Consider the following 16679-nt stretch of genomic DNA (forward strand, 5'->3'; position numbering starts at 1 on the left):
TAGCTGCTGCTTTTCATTTGCCTTTCTGGCTCCTAGGAGCTTACAGATCTTGCCATTTTGAGTGATTAAATCCACCTGGGGGATTCAAGCGGCATGAGTGGGGAGGATGGGCAGCTCGGAGGTTTGGAGAGGGCCAGGGCTGGGCAGACTCCCCTCGAGGGGGAGCACAGGAAACTCAGGGTCCTGAGCTCGGAGCTCCTTAGGCTTCAGCCTGGAGCTAGGCTCTTGGCTAAGAGGTGGGCGCTGACATCCCTTAAGCGTCTTTCTGGAGTCTTTGCATGCGTGGGGCATAAGGTCCAACCAGGACGTGTCCTGCTTCCCGAGCTCTTTCCCTTCCTCCCTGCCTCACTGCACGAGCAACTGAGGCCTGGGGTGGGGTGGTTGGGCTGCGAGAGGGGTGAGGCCCTTCACCCTGTACCCTCTCTGTAGGCTGAACTGCTCATCTCCGAGTCCTCAGAGATGGGGCTGGGGTCGGCGACTCTGGTCCCTTTCCCAGGGTCTTCTCAGCCCGGGGCCTTCTCTGTCCCCCTAACCCAACCTGCTTCCACTCAGCTCTGCCCCAAAGCACAAGAGGTAATCCCAGCCGACTGCCCGCCCTGCTGTGCCCACTGCCTGTCTGCTTGCTTGCTGAGCCTCTGCCTACGGCTTCTCCCATGGGCCCAGCTGCAGGGTGTGTGGGCCATAACCCCTTGGCCAGAGTCTGTGAGAGTCTGAGTGAGTGTGCCATCCTGCTATTCCAGAGAGGGCCTGAGCAGCCTGTGCAAAATCAGCACCAATCTGCATATTAACGTGCATGTATTCTGCATGCCGTTCATCAGTTCTCACAACCCACTTGATCCTCCAGCTTGTTTTCCTTTTCCCTAACCCCTGGAGGACAGTCGCTCTCTGCAGCTAGGCCAGGCTGGGGCTCCCCCTGGATGGGGCAGGCTTAGGGTCCTGTGCACCCAGTGTGCATGTTGGATGCCTGCCTTGCCCCCAGCACCTCCGTAAGCTCAGGGAATGTGACAGGCCCTGCCCTCCCGCCCCACAGTCTAATGTGCTAATGTCTCTCCACGTACTAACCCTTGGGCAGCAGGCCCGTTTTTCCATTTGGGCTTTGAGCCGTTCCCTGCTAGGGTCTCTCTCGTGGAGCCCGTCTAGCTCACCCCCTAGTGGTGTCTCTACTCCCAACCCTTCCAGCTCCTGCCCCAGCAGATGGGGTGTGAGGAGACACTCTGGGAACATTAGCTGGTGTTCTGTGCTGTGTGTGCGTGCCCCATTGCGGATGCCTGATGTGTTGGAGACAGAAGGTTCTCTGGGAGCTGGGTCTTGATCTTCTGTGGGCCCTTGGAAGGCCTTACCTAGGCTTCTCCTGTCCCTAGCCCAGAGCAAACCCAGGGGTAGGCCTTCAGAGTCTGCCTGGGGCAGGGCCTTGATACCCAGGCAGCCTCAGAAGTAGAGGTCACGAAGAGCCTTTGGACAGTTCTGGCTGCGTTTTTCTCCCCCCACCGCCTGCTTGTCACAGGAGGCAGCTGGGCTCCCCACCCCTGCTTTGGATCTTGATTGAATGGAGTGATGGCCCCGAGGCATGGAGTTTGGGTGTTGGGTACCCGGCTGTACCCTGTTAACCTCTTCTCTGCCCGTCCCTGCCCCTCCCACCGGGCACCCTAGGAGTATGTGAGCCTGGCAGAGGTTCTCCAGCTGTGCTTCCGCTTGGACCCCCATGCTTCCGCCACCTCCCCCAGCGTGTTCGCCCAGCCCCTGCCCGACAGTGAGGTACCAGCCACTGAGTGAGCCCACCTGTGCCTCATGGATGCCCATCTCGTCCCTCAGGCTGGGGTGGGACTTGGGGGACGACAGGGTGTGTCTTCAGCGGTGAGGGGGAAGTGCAGCTAGCATAAGGGGGGTTGGGAGTGCTTCCCTCTCTTCTCTGGGGCCTTGGGAGCTTCAGCTCCTGATGGTCTCAGGGTGGGGCAGGCCTTCTGCTCTGGCTTGAGGGCGTCATCCTGAGAGGACTCGCCTTCCCGGGCTCTGCAAGCCTCTGCTGCTGTGTGCTTCCTGTGATGGTTACCCTTCCCTTGTCCATGGGCAGGGCCATCTCCTGGTTTGCAGTTCCATTAACCTCTTGTATTCCCTCCTGCATCCTGGCCTTCCCCCAAGTACGTGACGCTTGAGCAGCTAAAGGTGATGTGGGGCACCTCACCCGTGCCCACAGCCCCCGCGCCGGGCCTGCCTTTCTGGGCCTCTGCCTCCCGGGACCTGGTTCCCACCACCTGCCTTCCTCCCGTGCTGCCCTCTTCCTCCTCCTCCGCTTCTCTCACGCCTTCACCCAAGGTTGGTGGTCTCTGTGTTGTGCCACCCTCAGCCCGCTGCTGGCGTGGCTCTGTGTGTGTGCGTGTGCGTGCGTGTGCCACCCCTGCTTCCCAGCGTCTGAGCTCCAGGCCAGCCCCGGGGAGTGCTCAGTGCCTGTGAGTGCTGGCCGGCTGGCGTCGTGGTTGGCACAGCACGAGTCTCTGGTCTGGGAGTGGTGTCCTGACTGTTCCTCTTTGCCCTTGGTGTGTTCACGGCAACTGTTCTCTCACTGTTTTTCTCCTCCTTCTCTTTATGCTGTCCTTCTTCCCTTCCTCCCTTACCTTCCTGGTACCAATCGTGGCCTTCCTTTACTCATCCTCCACCCTTCCCCTCCCTTCCCCTCCTCACCTGTTCCCCACGCCCCCTCCCCACGCCTCACTCCAGATGGAGGAGCTGCTACTCCCTGCTGTAGACTTAGAGCAGTGGTACCAGGAGCTGATGGCCGGGCTGGGGACCGGCCCCGCTGCAGCCTCCCCGCGCTCCTCCCCCCCGCCTCTGCCCGCCAAAGCTTCCCGGCAGCTGCAGGTAACCCCCTATCTCACTGCCCATCCCTCCCCGAGCCCTGCTCCTCTTTGCCCTGGGCACCTCCTGTCCGTCCAGCAGCCTCACAGCACCACCGGAGATGGTGAGAGTCAGTTGAGTCAGGGCAGCAGGGGGGCCTCTGGCCTACGAGATTCCCTCATGGGCAGCCATCCTAGCACATTGAGCAGCTAGGGTCCCCCACCCCCCCACCCCCGAGTCTAAGGGTGACAGCCAGGCTTGCCTGTCTGGTGGAAGGGGGTTCAGGAACAGCAGTCAGGTTGGGATGGGTTTGGTGCCTCGTGCTCCAGCGGACTGTAGCTCTGCTCTGTCCCTGGCAGCCCTCAACCTCAGAGTTTCTTACTCAGTTTGGGGGGCCTGACACATTTTTGGGCCTGTTAACAACCAGAACTAGTGTGTCCGAGGAGAACTGCCAGCATTTTGTTCTCCAGGTCTACCCAGGGGTGAAGTAACAGCCCTGAGGACACATCCAGGCCTCCCTGGTGTTTCTGTGGAGGATACAGGCCTACATGACCCTGTACCAAGCTGCAGACATGATGTGGGGACAGTTGTCAGGGCACATTCCACTGGCCTGTGGGTGTGCCCAGAACCCCAGTGTTCAAGATTCCCTCCTGGTGTGCAGGCACTGCACCTCTAAGTTTGTCATCTCAGCTCAAATTCCCTGCTGCCTTTGGGAGGAGTTTGATTCCTCCAGCACATGAGGCACCTTTACTTTGGGTCCAACTGGTTAGAAATTTTTACATACCTTGATTCACGTCATCATCAGCACAGTTAACTCTGATTTTACAGAGTAAACACTGGGGCCCCGAGAAGATAAGTCATGTCCCCAAGGCCACATGACTAGGAAGTACCAGAGCCTGTGCCAAGAGCCGGGGTTCTTGACTCCAGACCCCATATTCAGCAAACAGAAGAGCTGTGAGGGAGCTTGACAGTTACTTTGTCTAGCCCTGCTCCGTCCTTTTGCAGATAAGGAAGCCAGGGCCCAGAGCTGGGAGGTACACAGCCCAGGGTCCCACAGCCTGGTAGTGGCCGAGGTGGGACCAGAAGGAACCCTTCAGTTGGCCTTCAGTTGGTCTCCCGCATGACTCTGCCCGACTGATGTGAATGTCGATTTGCATGACCTTTTCTGAGACCTTGGGTGGGACCCGGAGAAGAATTGCCTGGGAAAGAGGCTTGGCAGCTGCCAATAACACCCATCTGTTGGGCTGGCCTGAGAAGCTGAATGCTGTTGTCTGCTAGAAATGGCCCTGGAGGTCCTGGTGCCTGGGCAGTACCTGGATCACAGCCAGCCTAGGTGACATGGGGGTGGCGGCTAGTGGGGGAGCCGCAGCTCACCAGGTGGGGTCTCTTCCCTCCAGGTTTACCGCTCCAAGATGGATGGTGAGGCCACCAGCCCCCTGCCCCGGACCCGCAGTGGCCCCCTCCCCTCCTCCTCTGGTTCTTCTTCCTCTTCTTCGCAGCTCAGCGTGGCTACTCTGGGCCGGAGCCCCTCCCCAAAGGTCTGAGGACAGTGGGTGGGCTGTGCATGTGGAATGGCGGTGGTAGGGTGTTGGAGGCTGTGACACTGGGGAGAGGTCAAAGCTGCCCAGGAAAGCCTTGGGACGGGAAGAGGGGGGTGTCTTCCAAGCCCTAGGTCCAAGGGCTCCATTACCCCCCTCCCCACCAGAGTGCCCTACTTGCCCAGAATGGCACAGGCAGCCTTCCTCGCAACCTGGCGGCCACGCTGCAGGACATTGAGACCAAGCGCCAGCTGGCCCTGCAGCAGAAGGGTGAGTGGCTGCCATGCCAGCCTGCCTGCTCTCCCGGGGGGGTCCTGGATATCTGCCACCACCACCTCCACCCCCAATGCCACACCTTTTGCAGGGTGTTTTTGCTTTAATTGAGTTCTAGGCAAGAGCAGAAAGCATTTAGATTCAATATCTGAAGAAGAGCTTCCTGGATATTTATCAAGAGACTAAGGGTTGGGGGCATGCGATCTTCCCCAGAGAGCCCAGCAAAGAAGGGAGATGCCTGTTGGCCTGAGTTGGGATGGACCTTGCCCTCCCTGTCTGGAGGCAGGGGATGCACCCGACGGCCTCCTGAAGTGGTTCCCTGAGTCCTTGTTGCCTGTGTGCATTTTGGTTGTTTTGAAAGCCCGTGTCTGTGCCTCTCTCTCGTCTCATCCCCTCTGTGTCTCTCTACCCTACCCTCTGCCCGGGGCCCCCACACCAGGCGAGTCGCTTCCTGCAGAGCCCCCCCCAGCAGACGACCCAGCAGGTAGAGCGTTAGTCACTGGGGGCATTGCTTTGGTCAGGCAGCCCCGCCTGGGCGTCCGCATGACGTATCCTGCTCAGATCTTCGCACCTCCCCGGCAGGCTCCCCGGCTGAGCTGGGATGGGGTGTCCGGCTGGCCTTGCCCCTCGACCCTAGCCAGCTCCTGCCTCAGCTGTGCTTCGCCTTGTCTCCCCTTCTTTCCTGCTGGTGTTGCTTTTGCTTCTGCATCACAGCTGGGGCTGCATGGACACCCTGCTCACAGACCTTGCCCCCTCTTCCCTTCCCCGCTCCCCCGGCAGGCAGGTTGGTGCATGCATCCTGCCCTGCTATTCAGGCGATGGTTGTGAGCCTGGTTGTGAGCCGGAGGCACTGCCCTGGCAGGGTCAGTGCCCCATGGGGCTCAGGATGCAGAAGGAGCCTGGAAGCCAGACTATGTGGCTGTGGCCAGTTGTGCAGGGGACCGAAACGCTGGCGGGGCAGCCGGACCTGGAGCTGGGCTGGGGGGCTTTAGGGAAGCTGGGGGGCGTGCTGAGGGGTGGGCCCTGCGCCGACCTTTCCCTGCTCACATTTTCCCTCTGTGATGCTGCCAGTGTCTCCCAGAGGGCCCGCTGTGACTCCCCCTACCCCGTCCCTCCTGCAGGACAGCAGGTGATCGAGGAACAGCGGCGGCGCCTGGCCGAGCTGAAGCAGAAGGCTGCGGCCGAGGCGCAGTGCCAGTGGGACGCCCTGCACGGGGCGGCCCCCTTCCCCCCGGGCCCCTCGGGCTTCCCCCCGCTCATGCACCACTCCATCCTGCACCACCTGCCGGCTGGCCGGGAGCGCGGGGAGGAGGGCGAGCACGCCTACGACACCCTGAGCCTGGAGAGCTCCGACAGCATGGAGACCAGCATCTCCACAGGCGGCAACTCAGCCTGCTCGCCCGACAACATGTCCAGGTACCCGCCCCCGCGGGGGTCCTGCTCGGCCTCTGCCAGCCGCCTCCTTGCCCCTTGATGCCACCACTCTTCCCCTCCCCCAGTGCGAGCGGCCTGGATGTGGGCAAAATCGAGGAGATGGAGAAGATGCTGAAAGAGGCACACGCCGAGAAGAGCCGGCTCATGGAGTCCAGGGTGAGGCAGGCCTGGGCTGCCCGGGGGCCTGGGTCCCACCCCTAGTCTCCTCGAGACCTTCCCTGGAGGAAGAAAGTGTTTTATTTATTTATTTAAAGATTTTATTTATGTATTCATGAGAGACAGAGAGGCAGAGACACAGGCAGAGGGAGAAGCAGGGTCCCTGCGGGGAGCCCATTGTGGGACTCGATCCCAGGACCTGAGCCAAAGGCAGATGCTCAACCACTGAACCACTCAGGCGCCCGGGAAGAAAGTGTTCTAAAGTTTGCGTTCTCAAGCAGAGGAGGCCTGCTGATGTGGCAGGTCTCATGGCTCTTAGGAAGAGAGACAGCGCTGCAATCGCTGTCCACGACGAATCCCCCATGTGACAACTCCCAGCCTTCTTAGGTTTGCCTCTGCGGGTGTTTTGGCTGCCACAGGAATTCTGATTCTTGTCCACCCGAGTGGCCAGTCATTCCTCTTGAGGGTGGTAAGGAAAAGTGGGAATGGAGGGCTCGAGCTGTAGGGCTAGAAGAGCAGGCAGGTGTCTAGGCCGGTGCAGAGATGTTGGTGGAGAGGATGCAGGGAGGATGAAGGGTTGAGGGAGGCCCTGCCTCCTGCCCACGGGCCCACAGTGGGGACCAGTGGGGGATCTGGGCACCGCCAGGCTGAGGAGCATAGGCCTAGGGAAGAGGATGAGAGGTGGGGGGTCTGCAGGGGCTGTTCTGTCTCCACCCTCTGGCGCTTTGCATCTCTGGAGATGAGGGAGAGACCTGGGGAGCAGGAGGCAGTGGCCAGGCAACCCAGAGAAGAAGGCCTCTCAGTTGTACGTACCGCCATCAAAGGAGGGCAAATGCACAAGCAGCTCTTGGCAAACAGAGAGAAAGGAGATTCGGCTAAGTTTTGAGCTGGGAAGAAATGGCAAACTGGAGCTGACGGTGTAGGTTACTGCTGATGAGGACACAAAACATCACTGACGTGCTCTGTGTTTGATGATTTGTTCTAATGACTTTTAAAGTGTTTTTTTTTTTTAACTTTTAAAGTTTTTTAAGAAGGGCTTCTGTAAGTTCATTTCTAACCCCTAAAATTTGAAGTTTGACTACGAATGTTTGTAACTTGGTTTCAAAGGACCCCAGTGATTAGGGAACAGCTACTGAATATATTCAGTATCAGGAAAAGTCAATTAGGTGATCCATGTCTAGGCATTCAGGTAAAAAGCATAGGAGCCTGTGTATTTTTCGCTGCTGGAATCAATGATGGGCGTTTGCATACACGGCCTCATGTCATTTTCTCTATAATCCCTGTAGGGAGGCACTCTTGGCCTCATTTTGCAGATGAGACAGCAGAGGCCCAGGGGGTTTAAATGATTTTGTCAGGCTCACACACCTCATCCTGGCCGCAGAGCCCGGATCCGAAGCCCGCATGGCGTCACTCCAAAGCATTTAACCTTACCGGGAGGGTGCTTGCAGAGCGTGGGTTTTGAGGGTGATGCTCCCTCCAGCTGGCTGGGCTGCCCTCTGAAGTGTGTGTGTCCTGCAGCCCCGCCCCAGCCTTGGGGAAGGGGAGGAGGAAGGCAGCTGTGGGCGCTGACCCCTTGCTTTGGGGGCAGGAGCGGGAGATGGAGCTCCGGCGGCAGGCCCTGGAGGAGGAACGGAGGAGGCGAGAACAGGTGGAACGGAGGCTACAGAGCGAGAGCGCCAGGAGGCAGCAGCTGGTGGAGAAGGAGGTCAAGATGCGAGAGAAACAGTTTTCCCAGGTAAGCGGGTGCTGGGGGTGTGCTTGAGGGTGGGGCCGTGGAGGGCTAGGGGTACCCCAGGGTAGCCTTGTGGGGCTGTAAAGCCTGTTCTCCTCCAGAAAAGACTGCTTGGGACTCATTCAGCCCCAGGAACGGAGACCTGTGTGTGTGTGTGTGTGTGTGTGTGTGTGTGTGTGTGTGTGTGTGTGTGTGTGTTGGGGCCTTCCCGGTGGCCCTCACTCCACCAGACTTGCAGCTCCAGTCCCCCCACCAGCAGGTGGTGTCGCTCTGACTGATGGTTGGCATCTCCAAGAGAGAACTGTACTAGTTCTGAGACAGGAATCCTGAGCTTTTTCCTGACGCAGAAGATTGGAGCAGGACAGTTGAAGGTGCAAGTTGAAGTTAGGTTGTATAAGGAGCTCTACCTGTGTCTCTGGTCTCAGATCCTGGCCACCCCCCAACTCTGAGAGCCTAGGGGACTCAGACAGGCTGTCCCTTCCTACTGGATCTTCTAGACTTCCCACCCCCTCCCAGGGAGGGGGTCCTTTAGGATCTTCCTCAGCAGAGACTGGTGACCACAGCTCCCTGATGTCTTATGATGCAACATGAATTCTAAGGGGTGGGCCACCTGAATTGGGTTTGGGGATTAAGAAATAACCAGGGGGCGCCTGGGTGCCTCAGTCAGCTAAGCGTTTGACTCTTGATTTCAGCTCAGGTCATGATCTTGAGGCCGTGAGATTGAGCCCCACATCGGGCTCTGTGCTGAGCACGGAGCCTGCTTGGGCTTCTCCTCTCCCTCTGCCCTCTCTCTCTCAAAAATATAAACATGAAAAAAATAATCAGAAACTTCAGTTTAGCTCCTTTGCTGCCCAGTCAGTGGCCCCTGTGCTCCTCTGTCCCCTAGCCCCCTGTCCAGGGGCTCAGGCATCCCTGAGGGGCCACCGGTGTCCGCTGTGGGTGTAGGCGAGCCAGCCCATCCTCAGGGCACCTCCTGAAAGCTGTGCATTTTGTTTTTTTCTCTAAATAATTTATGATGTTTTCTTTTCTTGCAATTCTAGCATTCTTCCGGGAAAAGAAGAGTAGAAAAAACATCCAGTCAGCTGAGAGTTCTAGTTAGCATCAGAATTTTTTAGATGGAACAGGCTTTTGTGATTATCTAGTTCAAAGCCCTTGTTTTACATATAAAGAAAGCAAGGCCCAGAGAGGCCATGTGACATGGGAAGTCAGAGGCTGGATTGCTGATTGGGCTTTGCTTTCCAAAGTGTGCTCACATCTGGCCTCTTGCTTTATTCTGTTCAGCCCAGGAAAGAGCCGAGGGGCAGAGATAAGACAGGGATGGCTGTGTCTTGGTCCTAGGGGGAGAAACCGAGGCATGGTGCCACTCAGCAGTTTGCCTGGGCCAAGGTTGCATTGCTAGCCCACTAGGTCTCTGCTTTTCTTTTCTTTTTTATTTTATTTTTTTAAAGATTTCATTTATTCATTTATATGAGAGAGAGAGATAGAGAGAGAGAGAGGCCGAGACACAGGCAGAGGGAGAAGCAGGCCCCATGCAGGGAGCCTGACGTGGGACTTGATTTGGGTCTCCAGGATTACGCCCTGGGCTGCAGGCGGCGCTAAACTGCCGAGCCACCAGGGCTGCCCGGTCTCTGCTTTTCCACAAACCCTGTGAAACCAGAGTGACAGCCCTGGGGGTGGGAGAGAGTGATGCAGCAGTGGGGGTTCCACACTGAAGCCAACAGACCTGGTCAGGGAAATGATGGGGAAAGAGAGGCGACTCTGCGGACCCTGACCTCTGCTCCCAGGCACGACCCCTGACCCGCTACCTGCCAATCCGGAAGGAGGACTTTGACCTGAAGACCCACATCGAGTCGTCGGGCCACGGTGTCGATACCTGCCTGCACGTGGTGCTTAGCAGCAAGGTACGAGGCGGGTGTGTGGCGCTGGGGAGAGGACTCCGTAGTCTGGGCAACTCCTAGGCCCTCGGAATAGTGGCCCCAGTTCCTGCCTAAACCAGAGGTCTCTGTCCCGGGACGTGGTGTCCAGGCCTGAAGAGGTGTGGAGCCCAGCCCCCCACAATACAGGCACAGGTGACAGCTTTTATGCTGCTCTGAGAATAGAGGTTGGGGGCTGCACATTGGGTCCTTCCTCACTCCTGCTTCTCACCAGGTCTGCCGCGGCTACTTGGTCAAGATGGGCGGCAAGATTAAATCATGGAAGAAGCGCTGGTTTGTCTTCGACCGGCTCAAGCGCACCCTTTCCTATTATGTGGGTGAGTTCCCATAACCCTTGGGCTGTCACCCAGGATAGCCGGTCTTCTGGAAGGAGGCCAAGCTTACTAGTGGGGGGGTGGGGGGGCAGGGCTTGAGCTGGGTCTTGTCCTCCCCTCCTGACAGTGTACAGAGTGTACTTGGTCCGCCTTCGTTTTTTGTTCATTCACGTATTTGGCAGTATTTCTGAGCACAGAGTAAGTTCTGGGCACTGTTCTAGGCCTTGGTGAGGAGCAGGGTGGCTACAGCTCTGTCCCTTGGAGCCTGTTGTCAGGGAGGCAGATTGTGAAGAAAATTGTGAAAGCAAGGCACCATGGGTCATGCTGTAGGGGACACCCAGGCTCTGTGGGCATGTGGAGTCCTGTGGATGCCACCTTGGGCAAGTTCCCTCAGAGACTCTAAGACAAGCAGCTGAGCGTGCCAGGGAGTGCTCAGGATAGCCCTGGGGACAGGCTCACTGGCGTGGCCCGCTCCCTCTGCTCCCTCCACCCTGGAGTTCCTCGTGGATGGTTCCCACTTGAGATGCAGGAGGCTGTGTGGCACGCAAGTTGGGAGAGGCTGGGGTGAGTGCGGGAACAAGCAGTCCTGAGATCCTCGTGCCTCAAAACCACAGTTTCCTTTCTTACCCGATACACTTCCTTGTACATTGTGGGTTGGGCAGGGGGGCTCTGCTCCCCTCCGTATCAGTGTTCCTTTTGAGAGCATGCATTTTTAGAGTATGGCTGGCCACAGTGGCAGAGTGTAAAGAGAAGCCTAATTGCACCTCACATTGGCATTAAATGCCCTGTCTGTTCTCAGCCAGTCACCCAGCCCCATCCAACTGTAAAGCCACGAAGAGCAATCCCGTTCAGAGGCTGGAAGGAGAGGGCTTGAGTGTCTGGTGCCAGCGACACCCAGGCCTGGAGTGCCTGCATCTCTTCTAACTTCTGGTCCCTAACCAAGTGCCACCTCCTCCAAGAAGCCTTCCCTGATTGCCTGGGCCCTGGGAAGGGGAGGCAGGAGAGGCAGAGGTGCATGCGTCCCCACGTTTCCACCTGGGCTGGGCTGGGACTTTGTGGGGATTTGAGAGAAACAGGCCTGGGGAGAGGAGCTCCATTTTAGGCATGTTGAGGTTGAAGTACCTCTGAGACATCTGAATTTAGGAGAAAGGTCAGGGTTTAAGTTGAGTGTGCTGGAGTCCTAGCAATAGCAGATCATACTTACGAGCACTGCATGGACCCAGTGCTGTGCTAAGCACCGCAAATGCATCATGCCGTTTACCTTTCATCATCATCTTGTGCGGGAAGCACTGTTTGATACCCATTTTATGGACGAGGAACAGAGGTCAGAGGTTCAGAGAGATTAAGTAAATTCCCGAAGGACCCACAGCTGCCAAGCGGCAGAGCTAAAACTGAACCCGGGCGGTTGGACCTCAGAGCAGAGAAGAGGCAAAGGGCTGTACCCCGGGGAAGGAGGAAGGGGAAGGTCTGGCCGGGGGGGCGGGGGGGGGGTGGCGGGAGGCCCGAAGCCACAGGCCAGGGGCTGGGCTGCCGCTTGGCTTTCCTGACCTTCCTTAATGTCTGTGAAATGAAGGAAGATCCCATTCAGATGAGGGGCGGAAGCGGGGAGGGAAGCCAGCCAAAGGAGCAGACATTTGGAGACATGGAGTGTCGCCAGTGATGAGGGGCACTGCAGAAAGGCCGAAAATAATGTGGACCCAAAAGCCCTTCCATTCAGGGATTGGAGCTGGGCAGGAGCCTGATTGCCCAAGATGAGGCGAGGTGGGTGGTAAGGAAGCGGAGGCTGGAGCCGATACTGTTGCCAGTGAAGGAAGAGGTGGGAACAGACCACCACTGGAGGGATGGCCAGGCCTAGGGGCCAGGGTGGGGCTGTGTCCTTGTCCCAAGAGGGAAGAGTCAGAGGAAGATGGGCCTGGGGCCTGATCTGGGTCCTGGGTGGGACATGCCCGCTCTTGCCTTGAACTTGCCATCTCCCGATCCTGGAACCTCCTCCCACTGACTTGGTGGAGCTCCTCTATTCTGCAGGGTCCAGATCAGATATGACCTCTGTGACGCCTGCCCTGGCCCCACCTTACTGGGAATGAGTCCTGCCTGCTGCTATATATAACCCTTGTGTTACACAGTGTTACACAGTGTTACACAGGGGCTGTCTGCCGTGTGACATCAGCCCAAGGGCATATGATATAACAGAGGCCACATAAGGTGCCAGACGCTGTGCTGGACACTTTGTGTGCTCCCACCTAACACCCTTGGCCACCTGTGACGTCTAGATGCTCTTGTCATGTTCCCAGCCATGCCCAGGGTCGCATAGCTAATAAATACCCATATGTCTGCACTTTCTTCCCCACTAGATGGTAGGTTCCTATGGGAAGGAGCTCTGATTGCTGGTGATTCCAGGGCCTAGGACTCATTTATTCAACACTGAGCCCCTACTGTGTGCTAGGCACATAGTTGTTGTTGGAGGAGGGAGACCTAGGACATGTGTAAAGGAGGGTTCAGATTCAGCGGGGTAAGTGCTGTAGAGCAACATCCGTGCTGAGGGAGCGTAGGACAGCGCCAGCGGGCACCACAGTGTTGACATTCCTAGTGGGTCTTGAAGCCCACCTAGGAGTTTGCCAAGGGAATGGGCTGGAGACCGCTCCAGTGTAGACAGGGCGTAGGGTTAAGCACCTGTGAGAAGCTCCACCTGGCCAGATAGAACTGAGTCGGTGCAGGGAAAGGATGTGAGACCAGCCTGGAGGGACGGGCTGGCAACGGCCCCTCAACAGCCTTTGCCAAGCCAAGATGGCGGCAGGGTCCCCGTGAGGGAAACAGCAGCGAGGCTGGCAGGCTGAGGCAGCAGGTTCAATTCACTCAGCCCTTGTCCTTAGGGGAAGAGGAGTCGAAGGGGCAGGGGGGCGGGCACTGGAGGAGGCTGCAGCAGAGCTCCTGGTCGGGACCCAGGCCTACAATGACAGGCCCGGGGGGGAGGGTGCGCCGCAAGGGGCAGGCTGTTCACCGTCACCACCTGAGCCTAGTGACTCTGTGGCCTTTTGCCTGTGGGTTTGGGCAGGGTCTGCCACGCGATGAGACGGCCCGGGCCCCACGCTTCCCCTTGGCAGCGCCCTGTCACTCCCCCCTGGCACGGTCACCTCAGCCGTTGGCCCGCTCCTTCCTGTCCTCTCGGCTTCCAGATGCTACATTCTGCCTTCTGTTTTTCACTCTTAGACTTGAATAGGTAAATGCACTCATACGGTTCAAAAATCAAAACACGTAAAAGGGTTTAAATTGAGGATTATGCCCCTCCTCACAACAGATAACCATTTTTATTAATCTCTTGTGTATCCTTGTAGTTTCTTTAGAACGTAAAGAAATGCAGACCCCTTTACTCACCCCTTTACTTACACGAAAAAAATGGCATATGAAACACTCCTTGTTGTACAGCTAATAGGTCAGGTCTTTCTATAGGAAATATATCTGATTCATTTGGAAGGTGTATTTCTGAATCTATGTAGTTTTCTTTTCTTTCTCACCCCACCCCGTGAGATATTTCTGTATCGTTGAACAGAGGTGTAGTATCGCATCATGCGCTAAACTCTAATTTATTAACCAGGCTCTACTTGATGGACGCATGGTTTGTTTCCAGACTATAAATACTGTTGTGGTGAAGAACCACGTAAATTTGTTATGTCTGAGGTAAACGTTGGTCATAAGTGTAATCATTGGCTCCAAGGGCAAATGCCTTCCTCGTTCGGGTGGACGCGGCCACATCCGCCCTCAGGGTTCACCATATACACGCCCCCGTGCCCTGTCAGATCACCTCCCCCCAGACTTGCCCACGGTGTGCTGTTTGGTCGGTGAGAAGTGGTATCGGAGTGAAGTTCTAATTCGCCTTCTCTGACTCTGGGCAAGGCTGGGCACTGACCCTCGCTTCAGGGCTCCACGTTGGGCTCTGTTTGGAGCCTGGGAGAATCACCCCATTTCCCAGACAGGGAGGCTCCAGCAGTGGCGGGAGGGCAGGCCTCCTCAGCCCGGCCCTGTTTTCTCTGCAGACAAGCACGAGACGAAGCTGAAGGGGGTCATCTACTTCCAGGCCATCGAGGAAGTGTACTACGATCACCTGCGCAGTGCAGCCAAGGTGAGGTGGGCTGAGGGGCGAAGGGGGGCGCACCCAGCGGGCTTCTGGGAACAACAGCCTCCAGCCTGTCTTCTCGAGTCCTGGACCCATTCCTTGGCCTCTTTGTAAAGTCTCTCTTCCTCTCTCCCTCTCCCCTTCCCAGAGGAGGTTTTTCAGCTTTTCTGTGGTGACTGAGGTACCCTCCCCCCACCTACCTGTAACCAGAACTACTGTACATTCATGCCTCCTGTCCCCTCCTGGTCCCTGACCCTCTACTCTCCCCTGACCCAGCCTCCTTCCCTGGGCCTGAGGGAGGAGCAGCGGGGGCTGCCGGGAGCCCCTGTGGGGAGGCGGGCAGTGCAGAGGGACGGCAAAGAAGGGGGGGAAGGGGTTCCAGGGATGGGCTTGGGCAGAGGGGACTGATAAAGTGGACATGTTTGAGGCCCGGGCCCTCTGCCCTCCTGAAATCAGCCTCTCCCCAAGCCTCTGCCGCCGCAGCCCTGACCTCTGCTCCTCTGGGGACCTGGGCCCAGCATCCCACTGGCAGCTTTCTCCATCTGCCCCTCTGGTGACCGGAGGACACTCTGGTTCTCACTGCAATAACCCTTTGTGTCTCATTCTCTGATACTCAATCTTTGGCCTGGGGTGGGGGGTGGGGTGCCCCACGACAGGGCCCCCGGGGCGGGGTATGGCCCTGCCAAGGTCCCAGGACGGCTTGGGTGTGAGGAGGGGAACACTCCGCCTGGGGCCCCCTGGTGGGGACCAGGTTTGAGGCCTGTCTGGGACTCAGGCTCTAGCGCCGGGGCACCCTGGAGACGGGGAGGGAAAGGGCAGATGGAGCGTCAGAGGTGAGCCCCGTCTCAGCCCTTCCTCTCGCCCTGGGCAGAGCCCGAACCCAGCCCTCACCTTCTGTGTGAAGACCCACGACCGGCTGTATTACATGGTGGCCCCGTCTGCAGAGGCCATGCGCATCTGGATGGACGTCATCGTCACGGGAGCGGAGGGCTACACTCAGTTCATGAACTGACTGTGGTCGGCGGGCCTCCCGGACCCTGGGGCCAGCCCCCCTGCTGCCCCCGGAGACAGAGCTGCACCCTGGGCCCTAGGCCACGCGGGAGCGCTCCCCGGGCCCTAGGAGGGTGGAGCGCCGCTGGGGCTCCTGTACCAGACTGCGTGCTCTTCTGTAAGGAGCTCAGGCCCCTAACGTACCGGCCAATGGATAAAAAGTGGGGAGGCTCCTGGGAACTCAGAATTTGCAATAACCCTTCGGGGTCCTGGCCCAGGCCTGCCCGGGCTGAGGAGCCAGTGCAGAGGGGGCCTTGAGCTCTGACTGGCCCTGCGCTCCCCAGCCTGTGTTCTCTTTTGCAAAGGATAAATTATGGTACCAGAATCTGCCAAAGATCCCCTCCTGCCTCAGCCCCCCTTTGCAGGGGCCTCGGGGGCTGAGGAGAGCCACATCCAGAGTGGGGAACCAGCTCAGGAGGTGCACTTGTCAAACCCCGCTCCACCCTGCTCTCCTGCATTTTATTACTTTGTTCAAGGGCCAGAGACCTCAGGTGTCATCCTTGAGGTCCCAGCCCCACCCCCTTTTTGCAGACCCCAAACTCTGATCTCCATAGTGACTGCTTCACCGCCATGGTTACATACTCATTGCCTGGGCTCTGTGGCTCCGCCCATGCTTCTACTGTGGGCCCTCCTGAGGGTACGTCCTGCCATCTCTCCAGCCCAGGACCTTGTGCATCTCACGCTGGGAGCGGGGGAAGGGACCAGACACCCCCTCTTCGCCCTCCACCTGTGTCTCCAGGCCCTGATGCACAGCCTGTGGCCCCCCAGCCCAGCCCTCTCCCTTCCACTCGTGCCTTGCTTAGAGCCAGAAGGGACGAAGCTCCTACATCCAGAGACTGGAAGAGGAGGGGAGCTGTTGGGAACGGCGGCTACACGGGTTCTGTACAGGCTGGGTTTCTAACAGGGTTGGAGGGCTTCTCAGACACTCCAGGGAGAACCTGAGCAGGAGAGGAGGCAGCAGAGGGAGAGGATCCTGAGGTGTGGCTGCCCTCCCTTCAGCATCAGAAGGGTGACAGAAATGGAGAGCAGAGGACCAGGCCACCAGCTGCCTGGCTTTGGCCCTTCACGCCTTAACACTAAGCCCACCTCCCTGCCCACCACTGGGCTGTGGCTGCTGGGCCCCAGGCTGGGTGACTTTCAGTATTTGTAAGCATCTCAACAGAACAATAAAGCATTTGGAGTACGTGTTTGGGAAGCCAGGTTGCATGGGGTATGGGGCTGTGTCCCCACAGAACAGGATTTCCTCCTCATTAATGTTCCAGGAGGGACACGGGTCTAACCCATGACTTCTGGGACCCTCCCAGG

General features: G+C 58.0%; 1 protein-coding gene across 26 annotated transcripts in view; it reads left to right on the forward strand.

The window, feature by feature from the left end:
* The window catches only part of PHLDB1 (pleckstrin homology like domain family B member 1), a 46889-nt gene extending 30328 nt beyond the window's left edge, over positions 1–16561 (forward strand). For 11 of the 26 annotated variants that reach the window (XM_072822247.1, XM_072822246.1, XM_072822248.1 and 8 more), the window contains 14 exons: positions 430–573; positions 2140–2313; positions 2716–2856; positions 4230–4370; positions 4538–4640; positions 5083–5127; positions 5765–6059; positions 6143–6233; positions 7822–7968; positions 9750–9866; positions 10114–10216; positions 14245–14330; positions 14473–14505; positions 15196–16561. In XM_072822247.1, the coding sequence (XP_072678348.1) occupies positions 430–573; positions 2140–2313; positions 2716–2856; positions 4230–4370; positions 4538–4640; positions 5083–5127; positions 5765–6059; positions 6143–6233; positions 7822–7968; positions 9750–9866; positions 10114–10216; positions 14245–14330; positions 14473–14505; positions 15196–15336 (1761 nt within the window). In that variant the 3' untranslated portion in view covers positions 15337–16561. Of the gene's footprint in view, positions 1–429; positions 574–2139; positions 2314–2715; positions 2857–4229; positions 4371–4537; positions 4641–5082; positions 5128–5764; positions 6060–6142; positions 6234–7821; positions 7969–8221; positions 9729–9749; positions 9867–10113; positions 10217–14244; positions 14331–14472; positions 14506–15195 lie in introns of those variants that run through there. The other 15 variants (XM_072822249.1, XM_072822255.1, XM_072822242.1 and 12 more) reach the window with 11 other exon arrangements.
* Positions 16562–16679: the final 118 nt, after the last annotated feature.

The sequence above is a fragment of the Canis lupus genome, chromosome 3 (assembly GCF_048164855.1).
Source record: "Canis lupus baileyi chromosome 3, mCanLup2.hap1, whole genome shotgun sequence".
Classification (NCBI taxonomy): Eukaryota; Metazoa; Chordata; class Mammalia; order Carnivora; family Canidae; genus Canis; species Canis lupus.